We start from the raw sequence: 16,409 nt of genomic DNA, 5'->3' as shown, positions 1-16,409 counted from the left end.
GCAAAACTTGCGCCCACACCTCCCCCCTTACTTCCCTCCAAGGCCCCAAGGGACACTTCCATATCCGCCACAAATTTAGCTGCACCTCCACACACATCATCTATTGCATCCGCTGCACCCGATGTGGCCTCCTCTATATTGGGGAGACAGGCCGCCTACTTGCGGAACGTTTCCGAGAACACCTCTGGGACACCCGGACTAACCAACCCAACCACCCCGTGGCTCAACACTTCAACTCCCCCTCCCACTCCACCAAGGACATGCAGGTCCTTGGACTCCTCCATCGCCAGACCATGGCAACATGACAGTTGGAGGAGGAGCGCCTCATCTTCCACCTGGAAACCCGCCAACTACAAGGGATGAACTCAAATTTCTCCAGTTTCCTCATTTCCCCTCCCCCCACCTTGTCTCAGTCAAATCCCTCGAACTCAGCACCACCTTCCTAACCTGCAATCTTCTTCCTGACCTCTCCGCCCCCACCCCCACTCCGGCCTATCACCCTCACCTTGACCTCCCTCCACCTATCGCATTTCCTACGCTCCTCCCCCAAGTCCGTCCTCCCTACCTTTTATCTTAGCCTGCTGGACACACTTTCCTCATTCCTGAAGAAGGGCTTATGCCCGAAACGTCGATTCTCCTGTTCCTTGGATGCTGCCTGACCTGCTGCGCTTTTCCAGCACACATTTTCAGTTGTGTGATTTTTAATTTGGTACACCCCAGTCCAACACCGGCATCTCCAAATCAAGGAGTGATTGAAAACAGGGATGCTGAAAAGGCCAAAGTTAAATAAGTACAAATAACTTGAAGGTTTATTGAGCCGGAGGAGAGAAGGATCGCAAGTTTGAAAAAATCTGAAAGTAAGGCTGAGCTGTTTTTAAACTTGAGGCGTTGCTTGAGCAGGAAGCAGTGGAGGTTGGTAAGGCAATGGGTAAGCAGGACTTGGTGAGATTGAGACCACAAACAATGGAGTTCTAGTTGACCTGAAGCCTAGCGGGTTGACTGTGGGAGACCAGCTAAGATTGTCTTGGATTAATTAAATTTAGAGGCTTTTTTTAAATAAAAAGGGGGAGATAAGTGTTTGAGGAAGCAGAGGAGGAATTGAGCCAAGCTACCAATAGGTGGTCTTTGTGACATCATGGCGATGTATCAGCGGATCACCCTGAGATCAAACATGGCACCTGGGCGGCAACAGTCTGGTTCAGCCTCAAATTGTTACCACAGAGGAACGGCCTCAGAAGCTGGGGAACAGAGTTTCCAGTGTGTCCAAGGACATTGGCTTTGGCCTTCCCAATATTTAGTCAGAAATGTTTCCTTCTAGATGTTTCCTCTTCCACTACCAGATGTCTGACCTGTTTAAAATGGCGAGGGAGTTGAGACACATGGTGATGAGGTAGAGCTGGGTGCAATCAGTGTACATTTGGAAATTCTACTGTGTTTTTAGATATCACTGAGGGGTAGCACATGGATGAGAAATCATGAGGGGTCAAGGAGGGCTGTTTGAGGGATACCAGGGGTAGTGGTGTAGGGGCAGGAAGTCAAGCCATTGCAAGCAGTACATTGATCACAGTAAAAGTAGAGGAGAATGGAACCTTTGGGTGCCATTTTGTTTTAGCTAGTTCATGGGGCGTGGGCATCACTGGCTGGGTCAGCATTTATTGTCAATCTGTAGTTGCCCAGGGGGAGGTGGTGATGAGCTGACATCTTGAACTGCTGCAGCCTATTTGGTGTGAATAAACCCACAGAGCTGTTGGGATATGATCGTTTAGATATGTGGCAATTAAAAGGAAGTGCTGCACTGTGCCACATAGCCTGTAAATCTTTCGGAACGCATGTCAGCCAGCTACTGATACTGACCTATATAATGTTACGGTGTGTCATGACAGGTCGATGCCCTGATGCATTCCTTGATCGAGCTTCGAAAGCAGGATCCCACCGTCAAGAGTTTAGTAGTGTCTCAGTTCACAGCTTTTCTAACTCTTATAGAAACACCACTCCGGTAGGTACAGACCTGTTTCATATTTCTTTTCTTGTGTTTCCTTGAATTGAAGCAGCTGGTATTGTTACAGTGGGAGGTCAGGAAGCCTGGCACTGATTCATCATGAGTATTGCAGTTTTAATAAATGTTTTTTTGGAAGTGTTTAGGAAAAAATAGCTGCTACTTGTGAAAAGCCAATGGTTGGTCCTTTATAGGAGAGGAAGGTCACCAGTTCTTTGCAGCTCATTGAGAAATAAAAATCCCAAATAGTAAACAAAGTTAAAAATCACATGACACTAGGTTATAGTCCAACAGGTTTATTTTAAAGTTCAATCTTTCAGAGCGCTGCTCCTCCCAGGCAGCGAGTGGGGCAGGATTGTAGGACACAGAATTTATAGCAAAAGATCAAAATGTTATATAACAGATGCAATGTACATCGAACAATACAGCGCAAAGCAAGCCCTTCAGCCCTCGATGTTGCCCCGACCTGTGAACTAATCTAAGCCCATCCCCCTACACCATCCCATTATCATCCATGTACTTATCAAAGGACTGTTTAAATCTCACCAATGCGGCTGCGTTAATTACATTGGCAGGCAGGGCATTCCACGCCCTTACCACTCTCCCTGAGTAAAGAGAGTAAACGGCCTGGCACCCAGAATGAAAAGTGGTGGAAGGGGAACTGTCGATCTCTAGTTGCCCATGAGGAGGTGGTGATGAGCTGCTATCTTGAACTGCCTGTTTGGTATAAGTGAGCCCTCTCAGCTATTGGGATATGAACATTTACGTACCTGGCAATTAAATATTGCTTGCCCAGCAGCAATGTCTTTGTGATTGTTTTACGAGTAGCTTTTTTTTCATGTAGGGCTGTGTTCTGAAGCATGATACACACCAAAAGCAACTGGGATCATTGTACACTCCCGGATAACTTGCTTGTTGCCTTTGGTTCCACACATTTTCGGGGAGTGTAGTTGGATGCTGAGTCGCGTACAATAGAGATTTGTTTTGTTTTAATTTCACTGAAGACTTGAGTGACTCGACCAAATGCAACCCATGTTAGTGTCTGCTTTTAACGATAAATTTCTCAGTGCACTGCCTCCCAACCAGTTTCCCAAAGCTACCTCGTTTTGAGGTTTGAAAATGGGCCCTGCCCACAGAGGCGGGGGGATTAGGAGGGTGGGAGGGGGCAAGTGATGGCCTGCGACAGTAGGGCAGAGAGCTGGTTGGGGGAAGGAGCTGTTTAGACTTTAGCGTCTTTTAAATAAGGAACACATACCTCGTAACTGGGAGTTTCAGAAGGCTGCGCTCAGGAATGCCTGCTTTGAAGGGAGGGGGAGGGAAGGGGGTTAGATGTTGCTTTCAGGGGAGGTGGATACTACTGAAAGGGGTTAGGGTGGGAGGGAAGGGTGAGAGGAGGTGGTTTGGAAAAAGAGGTGGGTTAGAGGGGAGTGTAGGGGTGGTAGGCAGGGGGAATGGAGGGGATGGATGCTGCTGTGAGCAGGAACTGAACCTCCGTGATTAGCCAGTTAGTCCACACCCACTACTTTATTCGCAAATGCAGTGCACGGATTTAAAGGTTGTGATGTGGAGGAACTGGTGATTGACTGCATGGACATAGTTAAAAATCACAACACCAGGTTATAGTCCAGTAGATTTATTTGGAAGCACTAGTCTTCAGAGCGCTGCTCCTTCAGCAGGTAACTAGTGTGGCATGATGGGAAATTTACCTTCCCAGCAACCCCCAGTCCTTGGTTCTGAAAGGTTCCTTATAATATGTTCGGGCTGTGGTGAACTGCAGGTAACAAACCGTGGAAAACAATTCTGCAGATATGGGGATCGCCCTGTAATGAACAAACCTAGATTGTTGTTAAGTCTTTCATCTTTTAGAATGGGTTGCAGGTTTCGGTTCATTTAATATGTAAATCACTGAACTTAGTGGGCGGCACGGTGGCACAGTGGTTAGCACTGCTGCCTCACAGCGCCAGAGACCCGGGTTCAATTCCCGCCTCAGGCGACTGACTGTGTGGAGTTTGCACGTTCTCCCCGTGTCTGCGTGGGTTTCCTCCGGGTGCTCCGGTTTCCTCCCACAGTCCAAAGATGTGCAGGGTCAGGTGAATTGGCCATACTAAATTGCCCATAGTGTTAGGTAAGGGGTAAATGTAGGGGTATGGGTGGGTTTCGCTTCGGCGGGTCGGTGTGGACTTGTTGGGCCGAAGGGCCTGTTTCCACACTGTAATCTAATCTAATCTAATCTAATTTTAAGAGTCATAGAGCCGTACAGCATGGAGACAGACCCTTCGTTCCAATCCGTCTATCCTGATCAGGTATCCCAACCCAATCTCGTCCCACCTGCCAGCACCCAGCCCTTATCCCTCCAAACCCTTCCTATTCATATACCCATCCAGATGCCTTTTTAAATGTTGCAATTGTACCAGCCTCCACCACTTCCTCTGGCAGCTCAATCCATACACGTACCACCCTCTGCATGAAAAGGTTGCCCCTTAGGTCCCTTTTATATCTTTCCCCTCTCACTCTAAATCTATGCCCTCTAGTTCTGGACTCTCCCACACCGACAAAAAGACTTTGTCTATTTATCCTATCCATGCCCCTCATGATTTTATAAACCTCCGACACTCCAGGGAAAACAGCCCTAGACTATTCAACTGTCCCTAGAGCTCAAATCCTTCAACCCTGGCAACATCTTTGTAAATCTTTTCTGAACCTTTCAAGTTTCACAACATCTTTCCGATAGGAAGGAGACTAGAATTGCACGCAATATTCCAACAGTGGCCTAACCAATGTCCTGTACAGCCACAACATTACGTCCCAACTCCTCAATACTCTGACCAATAAAGGAAAGCATAACAAACGCTGCCTTCACTATCCTATCTACCTGTGACTCCACTTTCAAGGAGCTATGAACCTGCACTCCAAGGTCCCTTTGTTCAGCAACATTCCCTAGGACCTTACCATTAAGCATATAAGTACAGCTAAGTTTTGTTTTCCCAAAATGCAGCACCTCTCATTTATCTGAATTAAACTCCATCTGCCACGTCTCAGCCCAATGGCCCACCTGGTCAAGATCCTGTTGTAATCTGAGGTAACCTTCTTTGCTGTTCACTACACCTCCAATTTTGGTGTCATCTGCAAACTTACTAACTGTACCTCTTATGCTTGCATCCAAATCATTTATATAACTGATGAAAAGTAGTGGACCCAGCACCGATCTTAGTGGCACTCCACTGGTCACAGGCCTCCAGTCTGAAAGACAACCCTCCACCACCACCCTCTGTCTTCTACCTTTGAGCCAGTTCTGTATCCAAATGGCTAGTTCTCCCTTTTGTTCTCCTTTAAGTCACTTTCTTTAATACATTTTCTGAGCTGAGATGTTACCTTTTTTTTTAATAAAGCCTTAAGTTATTTTGAGAATGTGACTTAAAAGATGTTTTGGGTTTTGCGTATTAATGAACCGGAACCTGCAACCCAATCTAAAAGATGAAAGACTTCACAGCAATCGAGGTTTGTTCAGTATATCATCTTAATTGCATGACACTGTGATCTTTTGCTATAGATCCTGTGTCGTATGATCCTGCCCCATTAGTAGCCTGATGAAGGAACAGTGCTGTGAAAGCTAGTGCTTCCAAATAAACCTGTTGGACTATAACCTGGTGTTGTGATTTTTTAACTCTGGATTTAAAGGTGGCTGGCAGCTGTTCGCAGTCTGAGCTCTGTGCTGGCCATTTCTGTATTGGAGCTCGCAACCCTTTATTTCAGCCAATCTCTCAATACTTGGGGAAGCCCTGCTCTAGATCAAACCTGTGTCCAGCTTCAGAGTGAATGTGAGAAGCTGGGAGCTGACACTGTTTTAGCATTCGAGTGTAAGCTGCAACGATGTTGAAACTTAACTAGGAGCTGGCACGGATGAAGTACATGAGGTCAAAAGTCACATGACACCAGGTTTATGGTCCAATATGTTCATTTGAAAACGCAAGCTTTCAGAGCCTCCCTCCTCCAGGTGCTAGGAATGATACCATGGGATTTTGTAGCATTAGGTTGAACACACTTTAGGAATCCGTGTAGAGGAGTTGGCTCCACAATGCAAATACAGTAGCTGCGGTATCAAGCACTCCTGGAATAGTCTGTTGAAACCACTTGGTAACTGTGCCAGAGTTTATCATGCTGAATCGGACTTGTGGATACCACGGGACAGATTCAACATCAGGTATGAACTGTGGTGTGTGCGATTTAGTTTTGGAGCAGCTTTGCCTCAGTTGGTGAGTGGAGGGGAAAATAACCAGGGTTTCTCCAACCTGCTCATGGACAGTTAGTGTACAAACAAACAACTGAACAAAACCAAGCCATTTGGCCCTTCCATCCTGCTCCAACATACAATAAGATCGTGGCTGATCTGATTTTAACCTCGACTGTATGTTCCTGCATACCCCTGATAATGTTTACCCCCTCGGTGATCAACAATCTATCAAACTCTGCCTTAAAAATATTTAAAGATTCTGTATCCACTGCATTTGGAGCAAGGAAATTCTAAAGACTCTTGACCTTCTGAGAGGTAATCCTAACCTGTCTTAAATGGACAACCTCTTATTTTTAAACTATGATGCCCAAGTTCTAAATTGTTCCACAAGAGGTAACTTTTTTTTCCACATCCACCCGGCAAGACCTCTCGGGATCTTATGAAGTTACCTCTGACTCTTCTAAACTCCGTAGAATCCAGGTGTAACTTGGACAGCCTTTCCTTATTAGACAATCTGCTCTCTTTAGTAAACCTTCCCTGAACTGTTTCACTGCAGTCAGTACAGTGACCGCTGCTGTACACAGTACTCCAAACGTGGCCTCACCAATGAAGCCTAACTCTTGCATTTGATTCCCCTTGCAATAAAAAAAAGTGGCATTCTGAGCTTTCTTGATTACTGGCTGTACCTGCATACTAACCTTCCGCACTAGTTCATGCACTAGGGCACTCCGATCTCTCAGCGTCTCAGAGCTCTGCAACATCTCCCTATTAGGATAATAAGCCTTTTTTTCCCTTTCTGCCAAAATAGACAAATTCACACTTGCCCACATTGTCCTCCATTTGCCAAATCTTTTCCCACTCGCTAAAATTAATGACTGTTACTTAGAATCGTAGAATCCCTACAGTGCAGATAAAGGCCATTTGGCCCATTGAGTGTGCACCAACCCTCCGAAGCACATCCTGCTTTATCCCCATAACCCCACGTTGATTGTCGTTAACTCACTTAGTCTGCACATCCCTGAACATTATGGGGCAATTTATCATGGTCAACCTGCATGTTTTGGACTGTGAAAGGAAATTGGAGTACCTGGCAGAAACCCACACAGACATGGGAGAATTGGAAACTCCTCACAGATAGTCACCCGAGCTGGAATTGAACCTGGATTGCTGGTGCTGTGAGGCAGCAATGCTAACCACTCCTCTAACAGTGCTAAGCAGTGAGGCAAAAGTGAGGACTGCAGATGCTAGGAATCAGAGTCAAGATTAGAGTGGTGCTGGAAAAGCACAGCATCCAAGGAGCAGGAAAATCAATGTATCGGGCAATAGTCCTTCTTCAAGAATGATGTAGGGCTATTGCCCGACACATTGATTTTCCTGATCCTCGGATGCTGCCTGACCTGCTGTGCTTTTCCAGCACCACTCTAATCTAGTGCTGAGCAGTGAGCCAACCCTCCTAGGCTTGTGCTATTTCCTACATGCTAAAGGGAGGAGATTCAGTCAGTCTGCACAGATGGGCTGTAAGGGCAAGCTGATAACTGTCTTGCTGCAGTCAACTCAAAAATGGGTAACTCTGAAGCATGTACTTTGATCAGCATGGCAGTGCTAGTTTGGGTGTTGATTCAGAACTCGGTGATTGTTAGACTTTGGGTCAAGTTTCACTATGTTGCTGGTAGATAATCCTTCAGCATAAAGGATGCATTAATAGTTCCCTACATTTTTTTAAAAATCTGGTAAAGCTGATTGTTTACAGATTGACCTTTACATATAAATTCTGTGCTATCAGCAAAAGCTAGGAAGCCACGAATGAAATGGGGGGGCTGTCCTTTGTCATCTTTGACCCGTGCTCTGAGAGAAAATCTGCCTACAGTGCGGTTCTGCTTTGGTTTTTGTTTTGTAGACAAGAAGGCTTTGCATTTACGCGCCTGGATGGCTCAATGCCCCAGAAACGGCGGATAAATGCCATTGAGTCCTTCCAGAGCAGTGAGCCAGGCTCTCCGACTGTCATGCTGCTGTCGCTGAAAGCTGGTGGAGTTGGTTTGAATTTGACGGCAGCGTCTCGTGTATTCCTCATGGACCCTGTGAGTATTGATGCAGAACCTCGTGACCTTAATGTGAAGAGCTTTTGCAGCCATTGCTGCCACTTTTTCTGTTTGTGAAGAATCTGTGTTGAATGCACATTGTATTCTGATTTAAGTCATCCGAAAATAAAGGCAGTGTTGTGGAATGTTCCAGATCCACCTTTCTCTCCCTGGACTAGAAATTACATGGATTCCATTTGTTAAAACATTAGAAATCACATATAACTACACCTCCTGAATTAACTGTTTAATTGTCTTCTGGGATGTGGGCATCACTGGCTGGGCCAGCATTTATTGCCCGTCCCTCGTTGCCCTTGAGAAGGTGGGGGGGTGGGCTGCCTTCATAGGGCTGCTGCAGTCCACCTGCTGTGGGTTGACCCACAATACCATCAGGGAGGGAATTCCAGGATTTTGACCCAGCAACAGTGAAGGAATGGCGATATATTTCGAAGTCCAGATGGTGAGTGGCTTGGAGGGGAACTTGAAGTTGGTGGAGTTCTCATGTATCTGCTGCCCTTGTCCTTCTAGGTGGAAGTGGTCATGGGTTTGGAAGGTGCTGCCTGATGATCTTTGGTGAATTTCTGCAGTGCATCTTGTAGATAGTACGCACTGTTGCTTCTGAGCTTTAGTGGTAGTGGGAGTGGATGTTTGTGGATGTGGTGCCAATAAGCGGGCTGCTTTGTCCTGGATGGTGTCAAGCTTCTTGAGTGTTATTGGAGCTGCACTTTCTGGTTTTTGTGTGAATGGTTTCTTGTCACTTGTCAGCCTAAGCCTCCAGATCTTCTTGGATTTGAACTTTTGAACTGCTTCAAGTTCCGAGGAGTCGAGAATGAACGTTGTGCAATCATTAGCGAACGTACCCATTTCTAAACCTTCCTTTATCAAGGAGGGGAGGTGACAGAATGAATCTGGGAAAACGGATTGCCATTTTTTCCCCAAGATGGAGTCGGACGAAGTAGAGTCCTCCAGCTTATTTTGATCCCTTGCTTCCAAAATACTAGCATTTTCGTTTTTCCATGACTGTGTATAGTAGGAAAGGGGCATTGAGGTTTAATGATCGGTCATGGTCTAAGTGAACTGGGGGTAGCAGGCTCAATGGTCTGCAGGGCCTACTCCTGTCGTTTTATTATTTAACATCCAAACTCCCACTCGTCCCACTATAAAACTTGCGTTCCTTTTCCCAGATCTCCTACATCAAATCATCAGTAAAAGGTGGTGCTTAATGCAGTTTGTCTTAACAGCATAGAAATCTGAGACTTTTTAAACCAATGACCAATCGCCTGACTTTATTTTCATAGGTAGGCAAACCCCATGTTACTGTACTCTCCACTTGAATGACTGTTAACAGAGTGATACTGGTCACGTAGACAGGAAATCCTCTTCACATGAATGACTGATAAGATTTGTAAAGTGACAAAATCCCAGTAGCAGTGACACTAAAGAGGGGGAAAAACACAATGATTAAAATCTGACTTCCACCAGTTCAGTTTAGGCAGTTGAGAGTAAACTGGATGTCCACGGTCACTTCTGAATGTACTGTTCGCACTCAGTTTCTGTGTCTTGTTTACAGGGGACTTTTGGGTGAATTTTCTTTTATAAGCTGAGGATGTTGTTGGGTTTGACAGATGACGGGGCAGAGTTGGTGTTCTGTGGCTTGTGGTCGTGTTCACGTGGTGCAGGTGTGGCCTTGTGACATTTATAGAATGGTACAGTAGAGAAGAGGTCTATCGGCCTATTGAGCCAAGGCGAAGCTAAATCTATACGGGTCTCACTTTCCAGCACTAGGCTCATAGCCTTGAGTGTTATGACATTTCAGCTGTTCAGCCAAGAACTTTTTCAAGGTTGTGCGGTTACCTGCTTCAAATGCCCTCCCAGGTAGTGTATTTGAGACCCCCAGCACCCTCTGGGTGAACTGGATTTCCTCAAATCCCCCTCCACCTCCTGCCTCTCACCTTTTAAAATGAAGTTGGTTGTTTACTGTGCAAACTGTATTGTGCATGCCTGTAATAAGGTGCCATTCCCACAGTGCTGTAACTATCCTTTCTGTGTCAGGCCTGGAATCCTGCTGCTGAGGATCAATGCTTTGACAGATGCCACAGACTGGGCCAGACCAGGGATGTTGTAATCACCAAGGTAAGTCATTAGCACAGCTCTGAAGAGCTGATTGGTAAATATTTATTCATAGAGGCGGCATGCTTTATCTGTGTAGAATTGGACTGTACTGCTCTGCATGCAGTCGCTGGGATTTGTGAAATTAGCTTCACATGCATTGTTGTAGAGTCTTAACTACTGTCATCAATTACACTCCATCTCTATGCAGCTTTAGTCTCAAAGCATTCTGTGGTATCCTGGTGTTGGGAGAGAAGGTGCAACGTAAAGGGACCTGGGGGCACTTGTGCACGAAACACAGAAAGCTAGCATTTAGCAATAATACCACCAGGCCATTGTATTTGAAAATATTTAAATGAGACAAAAGTACTGCAGATGTTGGAGATCTGAAACAGCACTTAACATATTTACTCATCCCTGTTCCCTCTTTTGTATTTATCTCTCATTGTCCCTGTGCACCATTTTTGTCTTTATAAAATCCATTTTCTGTCACTTGTTAGGCATATCCATTTAGATTTGCTTTAATATTGTAAAAGATGTCCACCTGAGAAACAGAAGAAGACATATGGAAGAGAGAAACCATGAGGGGCTAGGGAGAGCGAAACACCGAGAGATTCTAGGAGGAGTGGTTGGTGATAGAGGTTTGGAGCTAATGGAGAGAAAATCAGAATGGAGGCAAGATTGACCAGGTGGAGAGAAGAATTAGAAAATGGAAATGAGGAGGAAGAGAAAGTTATGTATTAATTTGTAGAAACTGAACGTTTAACCAGCTCTATTTGTCAATTATTTTCATAAAAGTATTGATAGTTTGCATGTGAAGGCTCCATTGAAGTGAAAAGTGTTAATTGCCCTTCTCTGTTATTCTCATACAGACCAGAATATCCCAGAACTCGAACTTAAAACAGTTTCACAGACATGTCTTTCTGCCAACAAAAATATGAGGGAAAAGCTAACAACTCAACATACCATAAACCAAATGATGTAAACAAATTTGTGGGGGCAGTAGCCTAGTGGTATTATCGCTAGACTATTAACCCAGAAATTCAGCTAATGTTCCGGGGGCCTGAGTTCACATCCTAACATTGCTGATGTGGAATTTGAATTCAATAAAGAATCTAGCATTAAAGAGTCTAATGATGACCACAAAACCATTGTTGATTGTCAGAAAAACCCATCCAGTTTGCTGATGTCCTTTTAGGCAATGCAACTGCCATCCTTACCCGGTCTGACCTACGTGTGACTCCAGACCCACAGCAATGCCACTGACTCTTATCTGTCCTCTGGGCAATCCGGGATGAGCAATAAATGCTGGTTCAGGAAAGCACTGCTACTCTAGCCAACATGTTCAGATTAAATCTTCATCCCCAGCTATAAAGGCAGGTTAATTTGGACTTGGTACTGCTGGATTCCTTATTGGCAGCTTCCTTAGGGATGAACAGTGTCATGTTTTTCTGTACAAAGTCTCTCACTGAATGTGAGATGCAGGGAGAGCAGACAATGTACCTATTGACTCATCAGTTTTTTTTTCACTGGACATAAGCTCCTTACGTAGTTTGGTGTCAAATTTTGTCCAAAAATAATTCTGTGAAGCAGCTTCAGATATTTTACATTTTTAAAGGTGGCACATAAACAGGCTGTGCAAGCTGCTGTGCTGTGAGAGGCTGAGCTGCTGTAGAGGTTTAGGCTTCCATGATGCAAAGCCCAGCTCAGCTCCGCTCGTCAGCAAAGGGTTAGAATGAATTTAAACCTGGGTGGGTTGAAAATAGATTAGTCCTGCTCAGACCAGAACAAGCAAAAAAGAAAGAAATGTGGTGAATCAAAACATCTATAGATTTGAGACAACTGTTCCTCTGACTGACTGACTGGGTGAGTGAGCAGCAAGTGAGGCAAGAAGAAAGCAGAGAGCATAGACCGAGTGGACAAAAGCTTAGATGGAATATGGGAAAATGTGAGGTTGTGCACTTTGACCAGAAGAATAAAAGAGCTGAATATTATTTAAATGGAGAAAGACTGTAGAAAGTTGGGAAACAAAGAGAACTGGGGCTCCTAATGCATGAATCACTAGAAACCAGCACCCAAGGCCAGTAAGCAATAGGGACGGCAAATGGAATGTTGGCCTTAATTTCAAAAGGAATCGAGAATATAAGGAGGGAGATTTTGCTGAAGCTATACAGAGGAACCTCTGATTATCTAAAGGAAACGGGCAGGGAGTATTTCATTCGGTTAATCGATGCCTGGCGAACTGTTATCTGGCATCAGGACCTTGCGGTCTTGTTTGGATCATCCAAAGTTTGGTTAATCGAATGGCAGGTAATCCAGGTTCCTCTGTACAAGGCACTTGTCAGATTACAACTGAGATGCATTGAATGGGTTTGGGCCCCTCAGTCTAAGGAAGGGTATACTGGTGCTGGAGGTAATCCAGAGAAGGTTTTAAGCTAATACCAGGCGTGGAGGGTTTTTTTCTCGAAGAGAGGTTGAACCGGTTGGGCTTGTGCTCATTGGTGTTTAGAAGAATGGGAGGAGACCTATTCAAATATAAAAGATTTGTAGGCTGAGTGCGGAGAGATTGTTTCCCTTTGTCGGAGAGTGTAGGACCAGAGACCATAATCTCGGTGTAAGGAGTCACCAATTTCAGACCGAAATGAGGAATAACTCTTTACCTACAAGTCAGTGGTAAGTCTTTAGAATTCTTTACTACAGGTGAATCTCAAGACTGGGTTATGACATATATTTAGATATAGACATCTATTTCTAAGGTTAAAAATCACACAATACCAGGTTAGAGTCCAATAGGTTTATTTGGAATTACAAGTTTTCAGAACACAGCTCCTTTGTCAGGGAGCTAGTGGGACAGGATTATAGGACGCAGAATTTCTAGTAAAACTGATCCTGCCCCACAAACACCCTGACGAAGAAGTGTCACTCCGAAAGCTTGTACTTCCAAATAAATCTGTTAGATCTTAACCTGGCGTTGTGATTTTTAACTTTGTACACCCCCGTCCAACACTGGCTCCTCCACATCATCGATTTCTAACAGAGGGTTATGGAGATAAAGCAGGAAAGTGGAGTTGAGGATTATCAGAGCAGCCACGATCACATTGAATGGTGGAACGGACTCAATGGGCCGAATGGCCCGCTTAAGTTCCCATGTCTTTTTTTTTATTTAATCTTGCTTATTATGCTCGTGACGAGGAATGTAAATGGTGCGTGCCTGACACTGCAGTTTTGTAGTCATAGATTTTTGACAGCATCCACTAAACCTCATCCTACTGTCTGTCTGTCTACCTCTGTGCAGTTCATTGTGAAAAACTCCGTGGAGGAAAATATGATCAAGATTCAGAACAAGAAACGAGAACTTGCAGCAGGGGCTTTTGGAACGAAGAGACAGCGCGAGATAAAACAAAGCCGAATTGAAGAGATTAAGATTCTGATTGACATGTAACGCTGTTTTATGGCATCGTGTCTGCTTTTATTTTTCCTTTCTAGCCCTCCCAGACATTTGAGCTTATTGAAATTTTCAAACTTTTGAGTACTGTATTGGGACAGAAAAATGGGAAGTAATTTGTAAACCAAATACAAATTTATATGAGATGGTAACTTTTAATGCGAAGTGTTTGTTGAATTCTGAATCAAAATGTAGAAAACCAATTGTTCCGTCTGATATAGTGTAGAAACTGTTGCAGCTGAAGTGCATCACTCAGATGAAAGATTGAGACTTAGCTCAATCTGCCTATTTCAGTTGTCAGGTGGACATTTAATAGCCCCATGGTAATACTTAGAACCAGAGTGTTCTGCCAGTCTTCTGACTAATGTTTCTCCCTCAACCTACACCAACTAAATCAAATTTGCTGGTATCTCGTCTTATCATTATTTGTGACGTGTTTGTGTGAGCCTTGTGTGCTTGCCTGAGTAATCATTTATTGTATTCCAGAATTCACTATGTGAAAGGGATTGAGATATTTTACAGATGTGGTGGAATGCTTCGTAAAGGCAAGGTTTGTTTTTTTTTAAAAAAAAAGCTTGTCCCTGCTCTGTTATTCAGCTAAGGACCTTCTAAACTTGACGTTACTTGTCCAACTTCATTACACCTCCCTTTTTAAGAAGAATAGAAACTTCAGTAAAGTCCTGCTGGTTTACATTCTTCAAAACCCTCGCAAATGGTGATTCTTACAAATGATGAATGTGGCAGACGGGATGGGTGCTATGCAGGGGGAGCCCAATTTACAAATGCTCACACTTCCAAGCTCGATCCCGCACAGGGCTGTAATTGTAAAGAACTGACGTATGGCCGTTGCCAGTATGTATGAATAGCTATTTTAGTTTGTTCTGAGCTATCTTCCAACTTCTATAAAACTCTACTCGCAAACTGCACCCGTTTGCAATGCAGGGTCTCCCCGTATGAAAGACTTTTGGATCTGGGGCAGTTTTGAGGATAACCAGTTTTCCACCAGAAGGTGGTGAATATCTGGAACTGACTTTGTGAAAGGCTGGTAGGGACAGGAACCTTCAGACCGTTGGCAGAGAGGTGGTGATTTAATGTGAGGGTCACCCAGCCTCAAGTGAGAGGTGAGGTTGAGAGGGACAAACCTTGGGGCAGCACAATGGCTCAGTACTCTTGCCTCTCAGCACCAGGCACCTGGGTTCGGTCCCAGCCTTGGGTGCCTGTGTGTACAGAGCTTACATGTTCTCCCTGTGTCTGTCTGGGTTTCCCCTTATAGTCCAAAGGTGTGCAGGTTAGGTAGATTGGCCATGCTAAATTGTCTATGGAGTCTAGGGATGTACAGGCTAAGTAGATTAGCCTTGGGAATGCACGATTACAGAGATAGGGTAGGAGATGTGGGTCTTAGTGAAATGGTCTTTGGATGGTTGGTAGATACTCGATTGACTGCATGGCTTCTTGCTGTACTATAGGCATTCTATGGTGCAGGAATTGAACCCATGCTGTTGGAGTCATTGTATTGCAAGCCAGCTGTCCGGCCAACTGAGCTGACCAGTCCCCCTCTGGCTCTTGTGATGGGATATCAAGTCTGGCTTTCCCATTGAAAATACCACTATGGTGCTTTCTGATATAGGTTTAAGAATGAGTCTAGCCATTGAAACCTATAAATTCATGTCTCTGTATTATCTCTCTCCCTCTATCACCATCAGGCTAGATCACTGGCGCTGGTTCAGTGAGGGCTCGCAAGTGTAGACAAAAGTATTTGCAACCTTCTTTACCAGAGGGAATCAGAAATGCTGAGTGGATGATCCTTCTTGACCTTCTCCTGAGCTCCCAACCATCACCAATGCCCATCGTTGTGCAATTTGAACCACTCCACACACTATCAGCAAGTGACTATGTACACGACATGACCCCAGTAGCAGCTCAGTTAAATTGTTGGAGACCTGACTCCCCCGAACCAGCAGTGCCTCCAGCCAGCCTGAAACCAAACTGGCACAATCCAGCAACTCAAATAGGCCACTACCACCCCTCACTGATCTGGCTAGTCAAACAGACAATTGGTTACAGGTTGTGCAGTGACAATGGCTCACATGGTGACCTCCGTCCTGTCAACTGCCCCGACAAAGGGCCAACAGCAACACGTTTGCCTTGCATGCTCTCCACTTATCCAGATCAACACTCCAGCCTCAAACTATCCAGCACAAAATAATCCACCTGCTCAAATGGGAGGGGAATAGGGAGATGGTTAAACTTGGGGCTAACAAAGTGCAAGGTGAAGGCTTCAGTAGCAGATGGGTTGCAGGATGTGAGGAGAGGAATGATGTGGTGTATTTTCTGATTTGGATGATCAAACTAGCTCCTATCCGAAAGCCCCTTTTTCTCATTGTGCAAAGGCTTCTAGTGGTTTATGTATGTACAAGGGTGCTTCTCAGTACATTCCATCTGAACTTGTTCACTATGTGTGTGAGAACTGTGGCCTATTATTTTACCCTCCTCCAGATGCATGGAGAGCAATGGTAGCCTGTCTCAAATATGCAAATACATCACAGACTA

General features: G+C 44.8%; 1 protein-coding gene across 2 annotated transcripts in view; it reads left to right on the top strand.

The window, feature by feature from the left end:
* hltf (helicase-like transcription factor) overlaps nt 1-14,011 on the top strand; it is a 73,985-nt gene extending 59,974 nt beyond the window's left edge. For both annotated transcript variants that reach the window (XM_087993327.1, XM_043702688.2), the window contains exons 22-25: nt 1,884-1,996; nt 8,125-8,305; nt 10,358-10,438; nt 13,710-14,011. In XM_087993327.1, the coding sequence (XP_087849453.1) occupies nt 1,884-1,996; nt 8,125-8,305; nt 10,358-10,438; nt 13,710-13,856 (522 nt within the window). In that variant the 3' untranslated portion in view covers nt 13,857-14,011. The remainder of the gene's footprint in view (nt 1-1,883; nt 1,997-8,124; nt 8,306-10,357; nt 10,439-13,709) is intronic.
* The last annotated feature ends 2,398 nt before the right edge of the window (nt 14,012-16,409 follow it).

The sequence above is a fragment of the Chiloscyllium plagiosum genome, unplaced genomic scaffold (assembly GCF_037043375.1).
Source record: "Chiloscyllium plagiosum isolate Xiang-an unplaced genomic scaffold, Cpla_swu_hap1 HiC_scaffold_13, whole genome shotgun sequence".
NCBI lineage: Eukaryota > Metazoa > Chordata > Chondrichthyes > Orectolobiformes > Hemiscylliidae > Chiloscyllium > Chiloscyllium plagiosum.
Note: the sequence above shows the minus strand (reverse complement) of the source record. Positions and strands in the feature narration are given on the sequence as shown.